The sequence below is a fragment of the Gymnoscopelus microlampas genome, assembly GCF_963454915.1.
Source record: "Gymnoscopelus microlampas genome assembly, chromosome: 2".
Taxonomy (NCBI): domain Eukaryota; kingdom Metazoa; phylum Chordata; class Actinopteri; order Myctophiformes; family Myctophidae; genus Gymnoscopelus; species Gymnoscopelus microlampas.
The window spans coordinates 13285512-13300919 of NC_139939.1; the positions used below are offsets into that span (position 1 = coordinate 13285512).

A 15408-nucleotide genomic window follows, 5' to 3' on the forward strand; every position below is an offset into this window, starting at 1 on the left:
CCTGTAATGTCTTACATCTCTCTCTACACTAAGCTATCTAATAATAATGAAGCTGTCTTCATCTTCCTTCTTCCATTTGGCCATATGACACATACTCTCCAGTTTCTTCACACGGGTATTCTTGCAGATTTGCAAGATTATGCAGGTCCTTAGCCTGGAGGCTTAATTTCTTAGAAAGGTTATTAAATGCAGTCTCTTTGGTTTTCAGGGTTTCGTGTAAGCGGTCAAGTTGTTTCTGGATTAGCCTATTCTTCTTAACCATACCCTCATTTTTCTCTTCCAGCGTTCTCAGTTCTTCCTGGTTGGCGGATAGTTGATTCTGGAGTTGCCCATTCTTTTTAACCAAAGCCTCATTTTCTCCAGATAGTCCCTGTGTCCCTTTCCCCCATTTCTCCTCCTGCAATAAGAACATACTCTCTTTGTTTCTCAGTTCTTCCTGGATGCGGCCCAGTTTGTACTTTAGCTGTCTATTCTGCTCTGTGTTATCGGACAGTCTCCTCTTGTATTCCTCCGCTTGAATGTGCAGACTATCTTTAATGGTGGTGATTTTGTCCTCCTTCTCCTCCAACACCTTTTGGACTTGATGGAACATATCCTTTTTGGCTCTCAGTTCTTCCTGAAGGAGATCCAGTTGATTCTGGAGTTGCCTATTCGTCTTATCCAAAGCCTCCTTTTCTCCACGTGGTCCATGTCTCTCCTTGTCCGATCTCTCCTGGTCATTTGACCTGAAAGAATATTTGCTTCCCAGTTCTTCCTGAATGAGCTCCAATTGGTTCTGGAGTTGTCTATTCTTCTTAACCAAAGCCTGATTTTCTCCAGATAGTCCGTGTATTTCCTTCATCCATTTCTCTTGCTCTATGCGCCAAAGAGTATCTTTCACTCTCAGTTCTTCCTGGAAGAGTTCAAAATGGTTCTGGAGCTGTCTATTCTTCTTAATCAAGGCCTCACTTTCTCCAGCTACTCCGTGTCTCACCTTCCCCAACTTCTCCTGCTCTATGCGCAAAAGAGTATCTTTCCTCCTCAGTTCTTCTTGGATGAGGTCCAGTTGGCTCTGGAGTTGCCCATTCTTCTTAACCAAGGCCTCCTTTTCTCCAGCTACTCCCTGTCTCACCTTCTCCAACTTATCCTGCTCTATGCTCAAAAGAGTATCTTTGCTTTTCAGTTCCTCCTGGATGAGGTGCAGTTGGTTATCTTTGCTTCTCAGTTCTTCCTGGATGAGGTGCAGTTGATTATCTTTGCTTCTCAGTTCTTCCTGGATGAGGTGCAGTTGATTATCTTTGCTTCTCAGTTCTTCCTGGATCATGTACAGTTGGTTCTGGAGTTGCCCACTCTTCTTAAGCGAAGCCTCTTTGTCTGCAGCTATTCCCTGTCTCACCTTCTCCCATTTCTCCTCCTCCTTCAACTCCATGGTTCTCTGTTGTTCCTGGATAAGCTCCAGTTGGTTCTGGAGTTGCCCATTCTTCTTTACCAAAGCCTCCTTTTCTAAAACTAGTCCCTGTCTCACCTTCTCCCATTTCTCCTCCTCCTTCAACTCCATGGTTCGCAGTTTTTCCTGGATGAGCTCCAGTTGGTTATGGAGTTGCCCGTTCTGCTTAACCAGAGCCTCCTTTTCTACAACTAGTCCCTGTTTCTCCTTCCCCCGTTTGTCCTGCTCCATGGACAAAAGATTCTCTATGATTCTCAGTTCTTCCTGGATATGGCCCACCTGGTACTGGAGCTGTGTATTAGTATTATTATCCTCTGTGATGACTGCTTTTTTCTGATAACCGTCACTGATCTTCGAGTGCTCCTCCTGATACACATGTTTGTCTTTTTTCAACTGTTCCATTTCCTTTTTACAGGCTTCGTTTGTCTTCATCTGAATAGAGAGACTCTCTTTAAGGGAGATGATCTCTTCCTCCTTCTCAGTCAACAGCTTTTGGACTTGTAAGAACGTCTGGTGCTTGTGCTCTTTCATTGTACTCTCTTCCCCCATGGTTTTAATCATCGAGTAGAACTTCTCAGCCAGTGCCTGCATGTCTCCAACCAGTGTTGTTTTCTCCTCGTTCCATCCCATCCCATCCCTGTGCTGCTGTGCAAACATCTCTTCAACCAGTTGTGTTGTACTTTCTAAATGGTGTTGTACTAAGATGTAGTTCTCAGACATCTTTAGTTCCGTGAGGCACCCGTCTCTCTCATTGCCTGAAAAGTGTATGTGACTGTTGCCTGGCCTGTTCTGTTCGTCTGCCGTGTGTTTCAAAGTCTGAAAATCATACACATCCATGTCACTAAACTCTTTCACTGAAAACTGAAACTTTTCAACAGTACAAGTATTTTCGGTCATCATTTTAAAATACCAAAATACAAACCTTCTAGACTATTAAATTCAAATTATGAAATTATATTTTGTATCTCATGTAAGCATATCAGAATAGCTAGTTAACTATTAAATATTGTTAGTGTTGTTCACATATGCTTCAAATGTAGGCTAGTATAACCACTGTTATACCTGTGATACGTACGGTATACAAATGACTCAGATTGTCACTGGACGCCATTATATATGCATTGGGTGTGACGTAACAGACATAGCATAAACCATTGCCCAAATAAGAAGTCCAAGCTAATCAAGCTAAAACTCTGATCTGATGCTGCAAGCAATCAGGGCCGGATTAACCCTTCGTGGTGCCCTGTGCCACGACCCGTTTCGGTGCCCCCCGAGACAGTTGTGTCAGCGGGGAGGGAGGGGATTTACGCTTCACCAGCAGGTGGGGGGGGGGGGGGTTACGCTTCACAGGCACACTTCACTGGCGCATTTCATCGTTTTAACCCTCTTTCAACAGCAGCTGCTTCTAAATTTCGCCCCTTTTCGGTGATAGTCTTCTTTCACTTTCTCCACGCCGTTTTGTGCCCTCCCAAGGTTTGTGCCCTGTGCTTCAGCACCTAAAGCCATTCTGTTAAGCTGGCACTGCAAGCGATGCCTTTAAATTAATGTTGTTTTGACATGAGGATGGAGATATGAGACTTATAATGAATGACTCCAGTTGTGCTACAGTCAATTTGTTTTACATAATGAGGTATTCCTAATGATTTGACATTTATTATCTGTGTTCATACCGTTAGCTGAATAGTGTTACATTTGATTTGATCATCATGGATGAGGTCTTACAAATGTGTGCAAAATATTATATTTAAACACAGGTGACAAGAAGACCGCAAACAGGGACTTTGTCACTGATTGGAAAGGAGAGGGTCCTGGGGGAGGAGTATAAGCAGAAGAAAGAGCTACAAGTGTACGCAACACTACAACAACGTGAGCTGACTGAAAGGTCAAGGAGGTTGAAGAGGCACATGTTAACCAGAGGCATGGCCAGAGCTGGAATCTCATCATTGACATCTCTAGCGGAAACCTTTCTCAGCCTGCAAAGAGCTGGGCATTAAGAGCGGAGGAAAGTGTGGAGACTTGGTAATTGATTTCAAAAGAGCTCTCGTCTTCCACAAGCTACCCACACTTGACCGTTCACCATTCACCATGGATGAGTACCGGAAGGCCAAGGCCTATACCTGACATCAAGTGCGGCAAGAGCTGTGGGAGGATGGAGTAGTAATAGAGCATCAGCAAACTAGGTGAGATCCTGAGGGGGTAATTATGAGCTTAGAATCATGGGTTTAAATCAATCTCTCACCCAGGCAGCTTGTGACCTGATTTGATACAAAAGACGAATCAAGTGAGGGGAGTTTCCAATTCAATGACACTGTTCACAATGTTCGGAACATGATAAAAATAACCAAAATCACGATTTCCCAACGTTACAATGATAAAAACGTATTATACTAGAAAAAGATCTTGAATTGTAGACATTGTTGACTCATTCATTCACTGCAACCAAATTAATAGAGGAATTTAATTTATAAACATGAATATATTTGGCTAACAATACGGATGATAAATTGTATAGTATTAATTTCTTTAACTTTGAAATCCTGTGCTTGTGATTACTCACTGCAATTACTCATAATAAAAAGGCCAATCAAAAGTGGTTTGAGCAAAGTCACTAGTTTAATGACATTAAAAGACATACTGTACCTAGATTCAACATGAATTAGTACAGTTAAACACTGTACAGCTGAAGTGTTAAATCAATGCATAAACCTGGAGTTACAAGACTGACAGTCCTTCTCCTCTTAGAAAAAGTTTGACCAGAATTATTTACATTCAATTAGAATGTACTATACCATGTTCCACGAAGTCGCAACATAATGTTCACCCTCTTTTAATTAGTAGATGCAATACTGGTCTTTAGTCACTTATGGCAGTGGATTTGAAACGGTGTGCCTAGCCACAGTGGTGTGCCGAGACAAGTTCATTCAATATATCAGTACTCTATGTTCACTCATTTCCCAATACAGAGGCAAAGTCTATATCCTAAAAAATATTTTAACACATTTTCGAAAATTGTGAAGTAGCAGATCTGCAAGCTACACCCGGCCATAGTGAGCTTGTAGATTTGCCATTTTCGAAGGTTTAGAAAATATGAATTAGGGCTCAAGTGGTTAAACTTTGTATTTGGCATTAATAAATATAAGGCAAATGGTTACAGTGTGATAGAGGCCATTTATATGAATACAGGTGTGCCTTGAGATATTGACTTTCCCTTGTGTGTGCCTTGGGAACAATACGTTTTAAAACTACTGACTGAATCGTGCCTTGTTAGAACACAATATTAGCCTGGCTCCACCCCCTGAATCAATAGCCTCGCATTCAGGGTCTGGTGACGCTGTCGAAGGCGGGCTTTTCTCTGTTGAGAATCTGTACGACGAATCGGGATCAGGATAATCCAGTATGACCCAATCTCCAAAGAGTCCAACTTTGGCCACGCCCCCATCTCAGAAAACGGCTGCACTGAGAGGGCTTTCAGACTGAATAATGGAGTGAAACCAAATGAAAATTCAGGCTGAGTGTCAGGCTAACACAATATTGGACTAAAGCCCAATATTGCATCTACTAAAAGAGCTGATGCGTGTTCTCGGCTGATACCGACAATAAGCCTCTCCAACCTACTCACTTAGGCCTACTCAGAACCCTGGGGTAGTGTTGTCATCGTTAACTCAAAAGATAGTTAACACAAGCTCCTGACAGACCCCTCAGGTACACTTCCTCTGACCGTCACTTTAGCTGGCTTGTGAGACACACAATACACTACGCCCTGGACAGGTATCAGTGGTTTGGTTCAAACTAGTCTCGCGTAGCCAGACCCCACAGAAAATGAAAAACAGCGACCTCTGCTTTTCTGATATTCTGTGGAGTCTGGCAGGAGTATAATGTTAGACTAGAGCGCAGGGAAACACCGGTTTCATGTCTGCCTATAGCGCATCACTTCCGGTTGGTGCGACCATGTTTTCATTCCCACTAACAATATTTCTACACGGAACACTAACACCACTTCTCCCAGAGAACATGGATGGTTTTGGTTATAAGCCCACTTGTTTCTATGATGAAAGAGTAATTTAAAATGTGAATATCTTTCCGTGGTTTTGTCCGCTCCGAGGACGCTATTGTTAAATTAGTTTCGGCTAGTTTCGAGGGGGGGAGGGTGGATCATGGTGGATGGACACGTGAATCCCGCCCACTACATTTGATTGGGTAAAGCGCGGCCCACTTCCTGATCTGAAGGCACGCCCACTTTTAGCCAATGCGCACTGGTTAGGACGAACCGCTCCGACAGATTCCACCGCAGGTCGGAATCTGTTCTTGAGAGATTAGGTTCAAACAAACATGAATGTTAGTTTAAAGCGATAGTTCACCCCCAAAATACCTTTTTTTCTATCGATCAGTCACCCCATGGAGACTTGAATTCATAGAGATTTTTTCGTTTTTGTCGCATTCCTAAGCCAATAATTTGATGACCGGCAGCGGTTCCCTCCTTTGTGCCTCCTACCAGAACCGCTGCCTACCGGTCCCACTGGTCATCAAATTATTGGCTTAGGAATGCGAGAAAAAACAATAAATATTTTTTGGGTGAACTGTCCCTTTAACACATCCACTGCCAAGGGCTAATCTCAGAATGTACTCATCAGTGCCAAGGTTTTATTGTTGTTTTTTGTTTTTTTCACGTTAAAATCCTTTAGAATGCGCGATGGACTGTTTGTAAACAACGTGCACATGTCCCTGTGTCTACGAGTGCAGACCACGTGTCAAACGGAGCCGCCATGTTTGAATTCTGACCGTTTATGTTAACATGGGAAATGCGAGGAGAAAAAACTACACAGGCTAAACATGGGTTTTAGTGTGCGCCTTAGAATGGAGGCCGGAGGCCGGAGGTCGACTTCCGGTGGTGTTACACTGAAAATGGTCCGTCTAGAAAATAAATAAAAAAAATTAAAATTAAAAAAAAGGAAAAAGCACTACGGTCTCGGCGCTTAACAGTTGGATTTAACGGACCGTAGGACTACGTTCTTGGCGGTTAATGTGTTAAGGGTGGGTGATAGGGCAAAGATATCATATCACGTTTTTGTTTTCCAGCCGTGATCCACCATCTTATCACAATTATTTTTCATGTTGGTTTTTAAAACTTTTGTTTTTGTTTTTTGCAAGAATAACAGTGCTCCAGGGGGGTCCCCAGATAAATGATTGAGCGTTAAGAGCCAAATGGCCCCTTGAAAGGCCATTTGGTTCCATCTGTACACTCAAGAGTTAAAATAACACTGTGGATTTTACTGTGTAGATTGGGGTCCCAAGATGGTTTAAAAAGGTTTGTTGTGACGTTGCCGCCCGACATCAAACCTCATCTTTGCAAAACGAATGCTAAATACTGAGTCCCGAGCAGAAAATAGTCTCTGTGCATAACTATAGTCCCGGGTTTCCAGAAGGTGGAATGCTGTACCCGTTTCATGTTAATGTTCCCATTTTTTTAGAAGGTTCCAGGGGTCCCCAGCTAATTTTGTTCATGTAGAATTTAAATAAGTTGAACCACTTTAACCCTATATACATACAAGCTCTCCAAAAGTCTTGAAATAAATGTGAAACATTTTGATTATTTTTGAAACATTTTAACAACACAAATCTTGTATTGGGGTCCCTGGCACAAAATATGTTCAGATGAAGGTCCATGGTCAAATCCGTATTATTTTTGGTAGGTCCTTGACATGAAAAGGTTTGAGAACCACTGCTATGGAGCATAACAGAGTCTTCATGATGACGCTGGTTTGACCTCCATGAAGCACAGACCTGGCAGGTGGGTGTTGGAGCTGTGCAAGAGATAAGAAAAAAGGAAAAAAATATGTTTTACTCTATGTACAATGACTCTGACACCCCATCCACACTGCCAGCGACACGAGCGAGCGATCAAAAGTCATGGAGATACATTTCGCGTTTCCATAAGACTGTCCTGACTCGATTTGCGGCAATGTCGAACCACCCCTCCAACATTAGCTGGCAGTGTCTCTATTTTGGCGAGGTTTCGCGGTCATTTCTCCTCCCCAAACTATTTTTATTGGTTGAGATCTGGCACGCTGCTTTGTGCCTAGTCCCTGGAACACAGCTATTTTGATAGAGGAGAAGGAGTTCCAGCGTGCGCCGAACAATTAACCACTTAAACCACAGTGTCTGTATTGTGGGGAAAGCTTTCGCAGAAAATAGTCAATCGGCAAGCGTTGTGAGCTCGATCTCAGGAGCATCTCAGGAGCAGGATCATCAGCAGACAACAGATTTGATTTAGTTTTAGTCATAGTTTTTGGAAAGAAATCCCATTGAGTTATATTTTAGTCATCTGAAATGTTTTAGTTTTAGTTTAGTTTTAGTTGACTAATTAAGATCTTTGTAAGAGATCATAAGATCTTTGTACATTTTTGTTGACTAAAATAGGAAATGGCAACACTGATTGGGCCATAATGTAAAATCATATAATAGGAACAAATACTTCAGAAAAAAAGTTAGTTACTTCTTTATCCTGCAACCATATGGGTTGAACGTGGAATCGTGCATACTAGAGCCTATCCGATGCCATATTTTTGGGTACGATGCGACCGCCAATTACCAATGTTTGACCGATGTTTTGTCAATACCCTAAGTGCAACATGTTCTGATCACTTTGAAAAACTTTGATTTGATTAAAGTCTCTATTTGGGAACATTTAACTAACAAATATGTTTTAGATAGACACAAAGTGAGTACATGAACTGAACTTAATTGTGTTAACCACTAAAACAAAATCTAAAATAGCAGATCTACAAGCTCACAACATGTCGCACCACGACGCGCTGTGAGCTTGTAGATCTGCTATTCATGCCCAAATCAGGGACGCCAGATTGAAAGTGGGGACACATCGGCTGCAAACTGTATGCATACAGTACATACACGTGCCGATACAAGTGTTGTCAAAAAAGTTATAAATAGTGGCCTATATATTGTCCAGAACGATATTTTGATTGAACACTAGTGCACACCAATAACCTTTCTACCCTTCATGCCAAACACAGGTGTACCCAGAAACAGACTCTTCACCTGATATGTCCGGGCAGCACAACAACAGAGAGGGTGGACTCTGGAAGGCACCTGAAAAGCTTCCCCAGGCGGTGGTCCAACTTTCTTACAACACGTTCAGTTGTTTCCTGGTGGACACAAAAACTCATCAACACACACACACACACACATCACCCAAGCTCCTACTGTATGTGCTTCTAGCTAGGGAGGTAGCAAACATTTCTGAGCCCTGTCCATATGCAATCTCTGAGGGCCCCCTTCACATTGTTTAAAACCTTCAAACATACCCTAGGACCTAGGGTATGTTTGAAGGTTTTAAACAATGTGAAGGGGGCCTTGACCTAGGGCCCATGACCTAGGGCCTAGGTCATGGGTCTTCAACAGGGGGTCCGGGACCCCTAGGGGGTCCTCAGAGTTACTACAGGGGGTCCGCCAAATTTTTGTGTGATATGATTATTTTTTTTACCTTAACCACTTGAAACCTAGCATCCCTTTTCTGAGGAGAACTTTAGCCAAAAATAGCCGATCTACAAGCTCACAAGAGGCGTTGTGAGCTTGTAGATCTGCTATTTTTGGCAAAGAGGTATAGGTGTAGAGGGAAAAAAAGAGCAGACGAAGTAAACAAAAAAAGTTTAATCTGAAACACAATTTTATACAATATAGAGGGGGTCCCTGCTTCATCTCTCTCTCAGCTAGGGGGTCCTTGGCCTGAAAACGTTGAACCCCCTGCCCTAGGTCATATACTGTATACATACCCTGAACTAAGGGTGTTGTATGTTCGGAAATACGCATAAATTCTGAGTGGTCGGTGTGTTGCTGATGATTCAGTTCACTGACTGCGCCCTAGGTGCGCTGAGTGTGCACACTGACTGACCCTACTCAGGTGGTCCAGTGCGTTGACCTGGACCACCTGAGTAGGGTCGACACTGATGACTTTCCTTTTGAATAAAGCATTCGGTTAGCTATTCTGGTTTTACCCCCTAGGTTGTTTTTGCCCCCATGCTTTAAATAGTTTTTTTACACTCCTTTTTTTCAGATGTGTTTTTATGCAAATGTTTTTTATTCTGTACTGTAGCACTTTGAGTGCAAAGAGCAAAAAAAATAAAAAATGTTTTTTATTATTGATGAAAACAACAATGGTGGAAGAAGTCATTGTTAAATGCGTGCGAGACGAGGCTAAAATGTGTGAACAAGGCAAGAAGAGCCAGATGAGGCGAGTACTGCTACAGTCAGTAAACTGTTGTTTCTTATCAGGCAGGTATAGGAAGCAGTGAGGGATCAATAGAGACGGCAGGCACTGAGGCACGAAGCAACTACACATTCCACCCTCCACAGGGCAAGGTGTGTTTTAACCGACCGTTCGTAAATCAACTGAACTAAGCGCACACTATGACGTCACCGCCAGGGCACTCTGGAAACTGAGGAGATTCTCAGAGCGTATTTCCACACACACGGTTTGCAAAGTGGGGTCAACAGGGGGCACCAGCCCCCCCCCCCCCCCCCCTGGTGCCCCCTGTTGACCCCACTTTGCAAACCATTGGAAATATTTAATTTCAATTCAAATTGGGTGGGAGTAATGTTAAGTGTTTCCATTTGTCTGTTTTTTGTTCTGTTTTGCTTTGTGTTATTGTTTACTGTCATTTTATTTTTATCTTCTGATATTGTGTTTTGTCAATGTCTTTTTGCCAGACCCAAGGGATCGGGCTTACATGAGGCTTTGTATCTGTTTTCTCCATACATGGTATGTCACTTTGTCCCCCGGCCCCAGCCAAAAAAAAAACCTTTCGTCATAGAAGGGACATACTGTAGAAGGGACACACGTCATGCGAAGCCCGGCCATTCAGATTTCAACCACTAGGGGTCTGGCAGTACCAGGTCTCCTGGTTCTAGTTTTAAAAGAAAAAGAAAATCTATGGAGAGCTGTATTATTTAATGGCTGAATGTTAAAATTGTTACTAAGATTTTTTAGCGGCGCTAGCCGCTCTATACCTTTAGGTATAGAGCGGATCCTGCTCTATAAATGACTTTGTCCGTGTGCACCGTCAACGCTCTGATTGGTCAGACCCGTCAACGTTCTGATTGGTCAGACCCGTCAACGTTCTGATTGGTCAGACCCGTCAACAAAGTGATTGGTCAAGCTTCACGTGACACATGGCTATAAACACATTATAAACACATATCGATGACAAAATGTATCAAAGGCGCCGCTACCTTCACACAGGGTGTGATTTATTTTTAAATTCTTTATCATAGTTCAAATTCATATGATTATTGTGCCACTTTAACCACGTTGAACCTGGCGCCCCCTATTTTGGGCGTGTCATTGTTGTTCTTTTTTATTTGTTTTACTAGCAAAGAATAGCAGATCTACAGCAAGCAACGCGACGAGTTGTGAGCTTTTGTTTTAATATTTTGATCTCATATTCAGGTGCAATAAAAAGTGAAAAGGTTTTACAAGTGTGAAAATCTTCTGAAGACGCTTGAAGCAAGCTGGACATACGACGCCACAGTGAATCTCACCTGAGAGCCGTGCGTGACCGATTCCCCCTCACAGCCCGATGGAGCAGTGCCACGGGGAGCCCACGAACGCAAGTGTGGTGGTGTCAGGGATCGGCACACCAGGTACTTCTGGTTCCACAGGACTTGGGAAGAGCTAAGAGCCGCGTGCACACCCTCTGAACTCTCAAACTCTGTCTCGCACACGCACACACACACACACACACACACACACACACACACACACACACACATAAAAGAGACCGACATATGACTGTTAACCCATTAAGACCCGAGTCAGATGCTACAAATGCCATCTAAATCAGCAACATGTTGCTATATATCATGGCTGAATATCGTCGGGTAGAAACCTCTTATCTCCATATGTTAACTTTTGTGTTGTTTCGTAAATGAATGCTCTATACTTGTGTTAATACTACAGTGTCACACAAAAGTACCAAAAATAGTAGATGTACAAGCTCGAAACGCAGCGCAACGTGTTTTGAGCTTGTAGATCTGCTAGCTTTGCTATTTTTGAATTTGAATACTGAAGAGTAACAGTTTTGGACATATGAGGTTTCAACCCGACAGAGACGATATATAGCTAAAATCTAAAATGACACAGATGCTTTCCCGGTTTTAACGGGTTGAACATACCCAATGATAATCTACATTTAATAACGCGAGGCCATGTGTTGTTTTTGACTCACGTATGTAAGCATGTCTTGCACGTTTCCCAGAAGGCTTAGCAGGCAGGAGGATTCTCTTCACCGCGCCGAAGCGACTGAACGCCTCTCTGAGTTCGTCCTCGGACGTCCCAGGGGAGGCGGTGTGTTGAAACAACTGGCCCGACGCCGTCGTGGGCTTTGCTCCAGCGGTCCCATTCACAGTAGTACATAGTTGTTCTGAACAGAGTTCAACCATGGAGCCACCGTCTAGACTTGGCTGCAAGCCGTTAGTGGTTTTTATAGCGGTGATATCGGGCACGTGTCCGTTGGTCTTTGCGATCGCGTGGCCATCGTCGGGCCTCTGTGCAACGACATACAGCAGGTGGCTGTTGAGAGGGTCGTCTTGCAGAGCCTCTATGGTCACGTTCAGGTCCAACATTGACTCGTGACAAGGCCTCTGGACCTAGATGTGGTACACATAGATAGGGGCTGTGGTCACGATTATGACATTTTACATGACGATTAATTGTCACGCACATAATTGCGATCATCGATTTAATTGTGTTTTTTTGTCGTTGAACATTGGAACACGTGAATAAAAATTACATTTTCTTTTTAATTTTCTTTTATCCCACGATTTTGTAACCCTTTTTTATCACCCGGTGCCAATTTTCTAAGTGATCCTGGGCACTACACTCCCCCCACCAGCCTAGGGAGCCCAGTGCCGAGCTCATGCCTCCTTCAATGCATGAGAGCCAACTGACCTTCTTGTCACCTGACAGGGGGGAGTTTCCCTGGTAGGACGTAGCGCGTGGAAGGAACACGTTATTCCAACCAGTTCCCTTTCCCTCCATCAGGCGCCCCGGCTGTCATGGGGGAGGCGGTATAGCGACCAGGATTACTACATGTTTTTGTGAGGGTATAAACTACCCTAGGAGACACGGGGAGAACATGCAAACTCCACATAGGCCCTTTCACCAAACCCACCTAGGATATGGGCGCTGATGGCGCGAAGGAGAAGACACGCCCCCCAGTGCCCACAGCGTCCCCGGCAGAAATCAAACCACCCAAAAAATATATACATTTCTGTTTGGCTTTTAGGCTTTGAAGTTCACAATAACCTAAATATACAAAGAAATATTTAATACATATTTCATAACTTTATGCTTCAAAACAACATTGATAGTGGAAATAGCCGATCTACAAGCTCCGAGTGCCACGCTATGAGCTTGTAGATCTGCTATTTTTGAAAAATCGAGAAAATGTGTGCAAAACTTTGAATATATATATTTTTAAAAGCGAACATTTGTAACTCAAATCTTTGCTTCTGGGGGTCCCTGGAACAAATTATTGACATGAAAAAGTTTGAAAACCACTGACATAGCAACATAGGTTTTTTCAAAAAACTGTTAGGATTTAGAAGACATTTGTGGAATTGGAACCTCAGGCCTTAATGGGTTAAGGAAATATTTGAAAATTGTCGCCTTCAATGACATGCCCAAATTAGGGATCATGCCAAGTGGAAACAACTTCATGAATTATGATCTTCACATGCAGTGGGTGAGTGCACTGCCGTTTCTGTACCAATGAGAAGTTCAAAGCCATCAAAGGGCAATTTAGAAAGAGCAAAGACGAGGAAGAGAGGAAACAAAAGTACTAGTGAGTAATAAGTGTGTTTTTAATGGAAATTCTTAAAAGCATCATCTGTCCGTCTCTGGATTCCTTGATTGCTTTGAAAAGTTCAGAGCCATTAGGGCGGCAATTTAGAAAGAGGAAAGATGGTAGAAAAATGTCAAAAAGTACAGAGGTGGCCTTGGAGATAATCCTCCTATATTAAAATTGCTTAGTGAGGTGGACGTCACAAACATAACATACGGACCTGCGAGGCGCACCATTGCTCGGATCCGCACCAAACTTGGCACAAACACTGTTCAGGGGTCTACCATGAGAATAGTCATTCCCAAAAAACTAGAATGCACACGTGGGCCACTACAGCAGTGTTTAACACTTCAAATGGCCATAACTCGGTGACTATTGCTCTGATCAGCGCAATATTGGTCTGGATTTGAAGGCATGAAAATCTAGTAATACAAATGTACAGGGTTACAGTGCTCCTCGTATATGAGTATATGACATCCCTCTCAGTTTCCCTACCATCTAATTTCTTTTTTTTTGGGGGGTATTTTCAGACATATTTAAATATTAATAAATAAATACAACGTTACTATCAAACAATAACTTGGTGGCCCCCCCTGGGATGTCTCTGAGGACCCCCTAGGGGCCGCGGACCCCCTGTTGAATACCCATGGTCTAGATCAGTGGTTCCTAACTTTTTAGCTCAAGACCCAAAACAGAAATCATACGTTTGCCCGGGACACAAACTAGTGAAAATAGCAGATCTACAAGCCCACAATGCGTCCCGGTACTTCTTAAACATTTGTTTTCTAATTTATGGAATTTATTCGATTTCTTTTTTGATTTATTCATGGAATTATTTTTGAAAAATCATTGAATTTGTTTTTATTTCCTGAAAGGTTTTAGCCTCGTCTACCACGCATTTAACAATTACTTCTTCCACCATTGTTGTTTTCATCAATAATAATAATAATAATAATAATAGAAATACATTTTATTTATATTGCACTTTGCACTCAAGGTGCTACAGTACAGAATAAAAAAAAATCATAGGCTTTCTTGGGTTTAAAATCCTCTTAGCAGACCTTGTATTGAACTGCACTTTCCTGTGCTTTTTTTTGCAAACTGCTAATAAAGTAAGTTTGGGCCATTCATCCATCAAATAAAGATGTTTACGAGGCACATTCCGCTTCCCTAAAACCGCGAGCCTGAGAGGTCCGCTGAAAGTGCTGCGCTGAATGATCCGGTCAGTGAACGATCTGTCACTATGTTCAAAGAGGGAGAACACAGAGCGAGGCAGAAAGAGAAACCTAACAAAAGGAAAGGATGAAAGGCCAGAAGTTAGACGTACTGTATACCTTTATGCAGTGTCCGTGCACAGTCAGTCCATTCAGAGTCTGTACAGCCAGCTCAGCACCTTCCAGCAGCTTAAACTCAATTTCTGCATGAAGCTGGAGAGAGAAGTTCAGTTTTTAAAACCCATACTGGGATATACGTGTATATATATATCATATCGTTGCTGTCGGGCAAAAACCTTTTTTCCCGTAAATGAATACCTTACTCCATTGGTTCTCAAAGTGGTGTCCGGGGACCCCCAGGGGTACTTGAGGGGGTTCCAGGGGGTCCCCAGCTAAATGATGGACAGGAACCAAATGGACCCTTATGGGTCTGTAACTCTGAGAGTGTACAAATGGAACCAAATGGACCCTAACGGGTCCATTTGGTTCCATTTGTACACTCTCAGAGTTAAGATAACATTGATTTTATAACATGAATTGGGGTCCCAGAGATAGAAATGCCATTAAATGGGGGTCCGTAGCCCTAATGCATGTCAAACTGGGGGTGCTTAAAATGCATCTTTTCAAATGGGGGTCCGCGGGCTAATAAGTGTCCATTTGGGGGTCCTTGACATGAAAAAGTTTGAGAACCACTGCCTTACTCCATCATACTGTCACATAAAAGAAGTGAAAATAGCTGATCTGCGAAGTGATGCGTTGCAAACTTGTAGATCGGCTATTTTCACAATGTTACTTTCATAATAAAACGGAACGGGTTTGGACATACAAGGTTTCCACCCGACAGTGACGATATATATATCATTCTACAGGTATGATCAGAACCAGACTTTGTATGCACGCTGCCATAATA

The 15408-nt window shown here is 42.8% G+C and overlaps 1 protein-coding gene across 2 annotated transcripts in view; it reads right to left on the bottom strand.

Annotated features, from left to right (window-relative positions):
• Nucleotides 1-5901: 5901 nt before the first annotated feature.
• rexo5 (RNA exonuclease 5) overlaps nt 5902-15408 on the bottom strand; it is a 31583-nt gene continuing 22076 nt past the window's right edge. The window contains exons 14-18 of one of the 2 annotated variants that reach the window (XM_084075389.1): nt 14619-14711; nt 11668-12088; nt 10982-11151; nt 8483-8589; nt 5902-7227 (exon numbers count right to left, since the gene is read on the bottom strand). In XM_084075389.1, coding sequence (XP_083931515.1) covers nt 7170-7227; nt 8483-8589; nt 10982-11151; nt 11668-12088; nt 14619-14711 — 849 coding nt within the window. In that variant the 3' untranslated portion in view covers nt 5902-7169. The remainder of the gene's footprint in view (nt 7228-8482; nt 8590-10981; nt 11152-11667; nt 12089-14618; nt 14712-15408) is intronic. The other variant, XM_084075388.1, reaches the window with a different exon arrangement.